Below are 10,008 nucleotides of genomic sequence, written 5' to 3' on the forward strand. Positions count from 1 at the left end.
ACCTTTTTAAAGGCAATGGTCCAATGATCAACTAGCAATCGTTCAATAATAGTATAAAAAAGTTCAAGTTGATATAGTTAACAAGGTTAAACAACATTTAAGTAATTTTAAAAAAATTTTAAATTATTTTTATGCTTTTTTTGGACCTATTAGTAATTAGTAATAATTCAATTTTAAAAATCCTATTAATAATTAGTAATTCATTTAGTTAGATAGGACTTTCATGTGTTTTTTTTTTCATTTACTTTTCACTAAGGAAACCTCTCAGAGTCATAGTTCATCATTATGATTGTGAAGAAGAGCTCATGGTTTCCATGAGAAGAGTTAATCAACAGAGGGGTCAAATTGGTAATTCAATCACAAGATACGCGCCACGTTGCAGAACGAGACATCCATGCTGGAGGGTGCAGTACCGCAATATCCGCTCCCAATATTTTTCAAAATTCCCTTTTTGCTCCTCCCACTTTTTCTCCAAGCTCTTTCAGTAACCCTCAGTCCCTCGCTCGATTAGCCTCTTCAGCGTCTTCAGCCCTTCCATTCACTGCAAATTTTTTCTGCGATTCATGGCCATTACCGCTCCTTCGTGAAGGTTTTCAATGCGCATTAAAGATAAGCTTCAATCTTCGTTATATTTTGAACTCTTGGTTCAAAAATAGTGGTTTCATGTTTCATTTATCATGTTGGTTGTCTCTATCATTGATGGATGCCTCATTCCCTGCGTCGTAGATTTCTGTTTCGTTTAATAAAATGAATGTTACGCCGTTTCTGGTCGCGTAGTAGGACAAATTCCTTATCTTCAGGTTTTCCCTCGTTTGGAGCCGTGTTGTATTTAGTTCATTGTTTGACTTGAGTTTCGGCTTTTGGATCCTATTCTCTTTCTTGACGATTTAGGGCTTCATTCTCCATCTTTGGTGGCTGTACTCTCTTCTGATTCTTTGAGGGTCTCTGAATTCTGTTTTTCATGTAGTTCACTCTCATCTTCCTTGCGTTGAGTTTAAGAGAATGTAGCTATATCTTTAATGTTTTATTGGTCTGCTAACCAATTGGGTCACTGAGAAGCAACCGATCATCCCCTAAATTGGGGTGTTTTTCTTTGGATGTGATAAAGATAAAAGGGGTCTCTGCTCAGAATGACCATGGGTAATCCTGTTTTTGTGGAGTGGGAAGAACAAATTATATGCCAGGAGCGTGGGAATCGTGTAACTCACTTCTACTTAAGGGATGCATCAGGGAATTCAGTGCTTGCTGTAGTGGGCACCGAGAGGAGTATAAGGCATATGATGTATGTTGTGTCAGACGAATTTTTGCAGGCTTATGGATCCAGAGATATCATTTCTGGGTGTAAATGGCGGGCTAGAAGAGAGGTGGTAGACTGGCTGACATGTTTGGTATCGAGGAATAGACATCAACATATGGATGATTTGGGTATGCATTCTGATATATTTCAAGTTTTTATTGTTTTATTACAAAATCTGAATGACGAATGCATAATTTGTAGTTATGTCTCCTGGAATTCTATGCATAATTGGAATAGTTTGTGAAGGCATTCCAGAATTGTTTCAGCAGATTGACCCATGATTTAGGTATCATGGTCTTAGTTCTTTCAATGACGTAGCAATTCAATCTTTGCATTATCTAATCAGCTTGATAGGAGCTGCCTTTAAGAAACTAGGTCAAATCTACCTGCTTTGATAATTGATTTATGACCTTTTTTTTTTTTTTTTGCTTATAGAATATTTTTTTTCAATGTCATTTCATGATTTACATAGCTCAAAGTTGCACAGTATCCACCAGATATTTGAGATACGGGGTTCCTTTAAGAAACTTGGTCAAATCTGCCTGCTTTTAGTTCGTTTGGCCTTTGAATTATTGATTGATCTGAATGACAGAATAAAATCTACAGAACTTTGTGATGGTTTCCTTTGACTGAATTGGTTAACTTCAAAATGTTGATAATAATAATGTTTTATTATTTTTTAAGGGTAGTGACATAACTAATACTTTATTTATGAATTTAGAGTGTTGCGGTCAGTGGAATGGCCATTTAATTGAATATCAAATTTATATGATTATGTTTGAATAACGTATCTTAATCACCCTATGAGCAATTTTTAGCTGCTAAATTCTTTACAGATGACTGAATATGAGTATAATCATCAATTGTTGCCTTGGACTCTTGGTTGCTGCCCTATATTCCTTTTTGTTAAAACATCTTTAATCAAGTTATAAGATTTTTTCTTTTTAACTTTTTGCGGAGCATAGTTAACTATTCCAAGGAAACCATTACAAGAGATTTTAGTGATATGTTTTGAGATTGCAGTCCTGCATGCACTGTTTCAATGCATGTGTATTGCCAGCTGTGTATGCTATATTTTGAAGTGGTAGTTGCATTTACATTCTTGGAAGGGTTTGATGCAGACCTACTTACCTTGTTTTTGACTCTTTCTAACATAAACATCAGCATTTATTGACTCTATGTAGAACGTTTCTGGTTGCCTTGATATTACTGGTAGCTCCTAGTTATGTACTTCTTTCTATTTTCTCCTTTTTTTTCCCATGTTTTGTCTTGTCTGACCCTAGCCCAATTATTTTGTTATCAGCAAACACTGTTTCATGTGGCAGATGACTGGCCAATATCCATATGATCTGTTTGATATTTTATTCACAAGCCAACTTTTTTCTTCTTATTATTGGATTTCTGAATGTTTAGAACCAAAGAATATTGAATTTATGTTTTAAGTGTTTGGTATTGTTTTCTGTGGTTAATTCAGACAGATCTGTTGGCCTTTTAGGTTGACATGATTCATGTTTTGATTGTGCTTTGCATTTCAATACACATTAGATGTTTCATTTTTATATTGTTGTTATGCTTGATTATTTTAAATCTATTTGGTGTAAGTAATATTCTGTATGCTTTGTTTTAATAATTCAGTGCAGTATGTACATCCTTCATAGCACTGAGGTTCCCTTATCACTAGACGCTTCTGATTACTTTAATCATAGTATGGTGATTACGTTTAATGTGACATCAGCCTGTTTGAAAGGACTGGGCTTTGGAGACATAATAGTTTTAGCTTTATGATAACTTCTGTCACCTTGCTTCTCTGTTCAAAATAAATTTAGTTAAGAGGAGCAAAACAATGGGAAACAAAAGATACCAAACACTCTAGTTCCAGTCAGTCCCTTTGTTAATCCTCATGGGAGACCCTTAGAAAACCCAATCGCTGGATTTTGCATTGAGGATATAAAAGTTCTGATGGAAGAAACTTCTGATTTAAAATTCTCACAATCCATTCTCCCCAAAGACACTACAGTCATGCCAAAAACTGTACATTGCCATGTCCGTTTTGCCTTTTCTCCTCTCAAAACCAAGTCTTAGCTATAAAACCTGTAGATAAGGTGAACAAATACAACTCATAATGCTAAATCTATCCATTCAAAATCTGACAGCCACTTCTCAATTCGGAAACAGATGACTAACATCTCTGTACGTTTAAAACTCACCACAACGTATGCTTGTAAAGCTGTATTATTCCTGCAAGTCTGAAGTAAGATCGTTTGTGTAAATTCTTTTTAGTGCTACAGCTTTCTAGACAAATCCTTTCCTTTTGTTGATATGACCTTCAAGATTTTTTTACTAAGAACACATTTTGCGGATTGGTTTCAACTTTCAAGAAATAAATTGAAAAGAATAAGGAAGAACTATAGGCACCTGAAGAATCCAATCTTCAAGTGCCTCTGTCAGGCAAACGAAAAGCATAGAACAAGCTAAGCGTTTCCAGCAATAGAGTAAGATCATAAAAACTTCTTATGATTTCTGGAGAAGTAAAAATTCCAGAAGATTTGTCACATTCAATGATTAAATTTCTGAAGTTGGAGCATTGTTGGCCATCTTTATCTAATATTCTTTTTTCCTGATTCAGATATAGCACATAATTTGGCCATGATTTTAGATGTACCTTTTGGAATGCCTTGCAGGCCTGTCAATCAACAATTAAATGAATAGTTAAAAATATATGTTATTGCCCAGAGTTTCCCCAGTAGGGTGGCTGTAAAATGTATTGAAGAAACAATCTCAGCCTAACACTATGGCCCCATTCTTCTTGCTAGTCAGATTCTCTTCTATATCTTATCTTATCCCTAATTTTATGGGATTGAACAAATCTCTTTATGTAGTTTTATTCTCTGTTTTTATTGGGTAGAATCATGGGATCTGGTTGTGTGATTTTAGCTGACCAACATCCTTATATTGTTATCATTTTTCCCGTTCGAATAATGAATAAAAAACTTACAGTGTAAATTAATTATTATAAAGGGCTTAAAAGATTTTATTTAACTGACAACACCAGCTGCCAATGACTATGATTATTAATTTCGATAACCACAATATATTTAAATTATCTTCCTTGCAATTGGAATATTGGATGTCCTTATCTGAATGTAGGTATTCTTTCAAATAAGATTCTTAAGGCTCTTTTGATAAAAAGTTAGACTTCTATACTTAAATGATTTTTCCTTTTATCATTTGATCATTTTGGTTATGTCTCCTATTTCTAATTCAAGATCATGAGATGTGGGCAATGGCATCCCCTATTGTGCTTTTGATATGGTTGATGAGAAAATGGAACCCTGAGAAGATGAACAGGAAATTGAGGATTTGCTTGATGATGATCATTGGCATGATGTTGCTCCCCCCTCCCCCCTTCTTTTTTCCATTTTGGATAGGTAGGACTGTAGGAGGATGAGGTTATGTCTGATCAAGAATGATCGATTTAGTTATTTTAGATTTAAGCACAGACTTTTGAAGTTTTGCCTAACATTTATATATTTATGATTGAAGTACTTGATATTGTGATTTATCAATGATTGTTTGCTTATGAGATATTCTTTAATGTGAGGTTGGTTTTCCGTATATGTTAGTCATTATAAATTATATATTTGTATGTCTTTAAACTTTAAAGTTCTTGCTACATTTATTTTATTGGAATACAAACGAAAGAGAGTCAGTTACATGTGCTGCTGGTAAAAGCCACCTGCTCTATCATAATTCTGTGCTTCATTTTCACATTTCTTATGCAACACTGTGAACGACATGCTATAGCATTTTGGAGCTCTTCCTATACAAGTGTGCTGGGTGCTATTAATAACTATGCTTAAAATCTCTTTGACAGATGCACTGATGAATGATTCGGCACAAGCTGTAAATTCTCTTGAAGCATTAACAACTGGAACCAGTGCTAATAAAACGTATTCATCTTACAAGATGGTATATATATCTAGACTACGCTACTTACCCTAGCATTCTTTTATGACTAATCTCTACCTCAGGCCTCACACCCTTCCCTGCACTGCAGGTTTCTAGGAAGTTGAAAATTCAAAGTTCCGACATTGAATGGTCAGGCACTTCTTGGTTTTGTGCTAAGCAGCTTAAGCACTACTCAGGATTTTGTAGGAACGGGACAACTATTTATGTAAGAAAATTGTATTTGTTATTGCACCTCAATCTTTGTCCTGATTCTTTTCATCTTTGACTTTCTATTGTTTGAAAATTTCTGATTCTTAGGATTTCTTTCTTCCAATATTTAGGTTCATTCATTTGTATATATCATGGCTGAAGAAGAAATTCAGTATCTTGGTTACATAGAAGACATGTATGAGGATAAGAAGGGGCAGAAAAAGGTCAAAGTAAGGTGGTTTCACCATGGTCAGGAAGTTAAGCAGGTTATGCCACAGCTGAATCTGCAACCTGGAGAAGTTTTTATCACATCTCATGTTCAAGTGGTTAGTGCTGATTGCGTCAATGGTCCTGCAATTGTTTTGAGTCCTAAGCATTATGAGAAATGCTTGCTTGCTGCATCACAAGCCTCTTCAGCTGATGTCCATGTATGCTCAAGGCAGTTTAAAAACAATAAGCTTAAGCCTTTCTCTCTCTCTAAGTTGCGTGGGTATTGTAACCAGTCCGTGCTTTCTTGTTTGAGTAGCCCTATCCTTTCTAAGAGAAAGGTGAAGCATCCAAAATTGCACAGAGAAGATGAAGAAGATCCTTCAAGGCCTAGCAGTAAGAGGAATAGAAGTTCTAAAGGGTACCAAATACTTGGAAAGGTTTCTTCTACTCTTCAAAACGCTGCCCGGAAGAATCAGATAACAGAATGTGAGCCAGTGTTCCCAATGCTAAAATTAAAACTGTCAAGAAAAACAATGGGTATTAAAGTTATCGGTCCTAAGCCCAAGAGTCATCCGTCTTTCAAGGATGATGATAGGATAGAGATTTTGTGTCAAGATAGTGGCATAAGAGGGTGCTGGTTTAGGTGTAAAATGTTACATACATCCCAAAAGAAGCTGAAGGTCCAGTATGAGGATATACTGGATGTAGATGGAAAGGGAAAGCTGGAGGTATGATTTATGTTTCCCTGTTTGTATGTGTACCTATGGGGGTATGACTTGCTAACCTGTTGGTTTTCTCTGTTAGGATGTAGAAAAAACGATAGATATAACTTTTGGCTTTAGCATTCCAATTGTCTCATTAATAATATAAATTATTTCCTGAATTTGAAAAAATTTGAAGGAATGGATCCCTGCATATAGAGTGGCATCTCCTGATAAATTGGGTATTCGATGTACGGGCCGCTTTACAGTACGGCCACATCCTCCTGAAGATACTGCAGACCGTACTTTTGAGATTGGGATCCCAGTTGATGCTTGGTTGGGTGACGGTTGGTGGGAAGGGGTCATTACTGCAGTCAATGTTTGTGGAGTTGATACGCTGCAGGTTTATTCCCCTGGTAAGGCTGTAACATGAATATAATACTCTGTTTTCTTGTTGTTTTGTACCTTTTTTTTTTCCTGGTTCATCAAATTGCAATCTGAGTTATGTCAATAGTATAAAAATCTGGGTCAACTTGCCCAGTTAAACCGGTAAACTGTTAGACTATTGTATGGCCTATTTAATGAAATGTTTTATTTATAGTCGGTTTGATCATGGTTTGATTATAGTTTTAACTATTAACTCTTGAACTACTGTTTTGATTGGTTCAATGATTGATTTAGTTTTTAATACCTTACAAGAATCAGTGAATCAAATGTTTGTGTTAATTACAAATTGTCATCTCTTCAGGTGAAGGGAAGTTCCTTGTGCTTGAGAAGAAGAATATCAGGATTTCCCGAGACTGGGTTGGTGACAGGTGGGTTGATTTAACGGGGAAGCCTGACATTTGTAGCTTCTTATCTTCAAATGTTGCTTCCAGCATCCAGCCGTTACTTCAGTCCGCCGTGGCAGATGGATCTTTATCTGATTTTTCAACAACGACGGAGACTAAATTGTTGTCCATTCCCAAAACTGAGGTCCTAGACAAGGATGAGTCTCGATTATCTGGCTTCAGTGCATCGGATGACCAGGAAAATAGGGTGGTGGTCACGTTGGGAAAGCCTCTCGACGTCATTCATGAAGACCAAGATAATTACTCTCCTGATGCCAGTTTTGATGTCACTGACAAAGATGATACGAATGACAGCGATCAAGCCAGTGAGGACAAACTGAAGGTGGAGCAAAATTTTGAGTCTGCAAAACTAAAACTTGATGGGGCAGAAGCAATAGAAGTTGCATGAATAGATGGTAATTCTAAATAAAGACTATCGTTCCTAACGCAATACTTGAATGTGGTGGGACCGAACCACATCCTGTACATATAGAATTTGGGAAGATTAATTATTTGGTGCATATACTTTTAACTTAATTGTAACTCAATTTTTAAATTTTAACTAGGTATAACTTAGTTATTATAGTTTAATCTAATTGTAACTTGATGCTTAAATTTTAACTCAATGTAATTTAGTACTTGAAGTCATAATTATAAGAATCAAATTTCAGGTGTGTTTAGATATTTGTTGGGTAATATTGATTATAAAAAATTGATTAATATTGTTAATTTTGAATATATTTGATTAAGTTAAGTGATATTATTGATTTATAAAATTGATTAATAAAATTTAGTTTAAATTTAATTGAAAAGCATGATTGAAAATGAGGTGAAGTTATGGTTTTGTAAAAATTAGAAAATGCCTTGTCCGATGCAAGAGATTGAATTGGAAAAATATTGTCAAAAAGTAAGATAGAAACATTGAATTTTTTTTTTTAAAAAAAAAAGCAATTGTGGGTTTCATGGCTCAGTTAAAATCACTGTTTCATAAAGAGTGAATTTTTTTATATTTCACTGCAGATAAGATATATTCAAACACTAATTTGATTAAGTCTGACAGACTAATTTAAATAAATTTAAAAAATTTTAAGATTAGGCTTGACAGTTTATAAAATTTTTTTATTTAAATAAGTTTGAAAAAATATAAGAAAAGCCCGAATATCTAATTTTTTATTACTAACAAAATAAAATTAATTTTCATTTAGCGCTCATAAACTCCCTCTTGGACTCATTGTTCGCATACTTCGCGCCCATAAATAAAATTTTAATATTCTAATAATTGTTTGTTTTGACATTTTTGAAAAATATTATGGAAAAATGGATACAAGAGGTTAGCTCATATGCTTTCATTTTTAATCTTTCAATGTTTGGTATCACTTTAATAAGGATAGAAATAAAATATATGTTGTAGTATTATTTTGCTTGAAAATTTTCAATTTTTTAAGATAGAAAGTGAAATTGTCCAAGAGAAGAACAAAGGAAACAAAATAATATTTAACATTTTGAATATTTGAGTGAGACTAAATAAGTTCAAAAACCCAAGGTGTTACAGTGAAACTTGGTTTTATAGACTTTTTATATGTTCAAGTATTTTAAGCTCGATCCAAATATATCTAACCTCGCTAAAATTGCTTGCTTTATATAATGTCCATCTTAACATAATCAAAACACAGCACACAATACAATTATGATAATTAGGACTAAGTAATTCCTTATATGTAGTTATTATAATATAAGGGTTTAATATAATAAGTTTACAAGTTGGGATCTCAAAAAATCTTTTTTGAAAAGATATTTAAACTCAAACGATAATTTAAAATATACAAAGTAAAATAACAAAAGCATGGAAACAATTATCATCACATTCAAGCATTAAAGAAGACAATTTGGACATTGCCAAAAGTGCACCGACGAGTGGATAGCATAGAGGGGAGGGTCCCCTCGCTGTGTAATGCACTGTGGCACACCCCTGTTGTCGTAATAGCACTCTAAGACCAACTTTTAGGGTGCTTTGTTTCACTATCCAATGTCCAATGATTCTAGCATCCACACTTAACCTTTTAAGCTATCTAACTATTGTCATTAGTTTCACAACAAAACTTTTTATCATTTAAAAGTTAGACACCTGATACAAAATTGCCCTTTTTCCTTTCAAAAACAAAGCCGAGGGTATCCAAACTTACCAACCAAGTGCCAATGGCCCTAGGATCACTTAAACTAACTCAAATGGGCCACAATACTCATAATTCAACGATTTCAATTCATCACATACATTTCAAACACAATTTAACCATTAAAACTTTGATTTTACAAAAATCAAGGGGCATTGGCAAAAATCAATATAGCCATACAACAATTATCTATATACATACATTCATCCCAATGACACTTATACTAGTATTTTGACCTTTCACAATAATTTTCAACATAATATAATATCCTAAGTCAAAATGCATACAAAACACCAAATTCTCATGTAAGTATCCTTAAGTTGGCATAATATATATATATATATATATATATAAATTTGTTACAAAATACCTAAAAGGAGAGGGAGTTATACAAACACAAGCACCTCAATTATCAGTGGTACCTTCATTTCTTTTTCCTTTATTAGAGCCTTCACCTATAAAATATAACTATGGAAGATGAGTCAATAACTCAGTAATCAAATAATTTGATATAACTACTCACATGCAAGAATAGTATATGAGTGTGTAAAGCAGAAATAAAAAAAGTTACTCAGTTACCATTTATGTGAGCATATGTGTACTTAACCATAACAAATGCTTGATCAACACACTGTCTTATA

At 34.0% G+C, this 10,008-nt stretch overlaps 1 protein-coding gene across 1 annotated transcript; it reads left to right on the forward strand.

Annotated features, from left to right (window-relative positions):
• The first annotated feature begins 466 nt into the window (after positions 1–466).
• LOC129304466 (uncharacterized) lies at positions 467–7,880 on the forward strand. Its single transcript, XM_054944136.1, has 6 exons — positions 467–1,425; positions 5,172–5,266; positions 5,355–5,471; positions 5,587–6,393; positions 6,566–6,782; positions 7,115–7,880. Exons 1-6 carry the CDS (start codon positions 1,131–1,133, stop codon positions 7,603–7,605), a joined length of 2,022 nt encoding a protein of 673 aa, XP_054800111.1. The 5' UTR covers positions 467–1,130; the 3' UTR covers positions 7,606–7,880.
• Positions 7,881–10,008: the final 2,128 nt, after the last annotated feature.

This window comes from Prosopis cineraria, unplaced genomic scaffold, assembly GCF_029017545.1.
Source record: "Prosopis cineraria cultivar Desert tree isolate PC_DT_omini unplaced genomic scaffold, ASM2901754v1 PC3, whole genome shotgun sequence".
Classification (NCBI taxonomy): domain Eukaryota; kingdom Viridiplantae; phylum Streptophyta; class Magnoliopsida; order Fabales; family Fabaceae; genus Prosopis; species Prosopis cineraria.

Excerpts from the sequence above, each read along its gene's own strand:
- LOC129304466 (XM_054944136.1), top strand. The coding sequence starts at position 1,131 with ATGACCATGGGTAATCCTGTTTTTGTGGAGTGGGAAGAACAAATTATA. Across the intron at positions 5,472-5,586 it reads GGAACGGGACAACTATTTAT|GTTCATTCATTTGTATATAT; the intron begins GTAAGAAAATTG and ends TCCAATATTTAG. Across the intron at positions 6,394-6,565 it reads ATGGAAAGGGAAAGCTGGAG|GAATGGATCCCTGCATATAG; the intron begins GTATGATTTATG and ends AAAAATTTGAAG.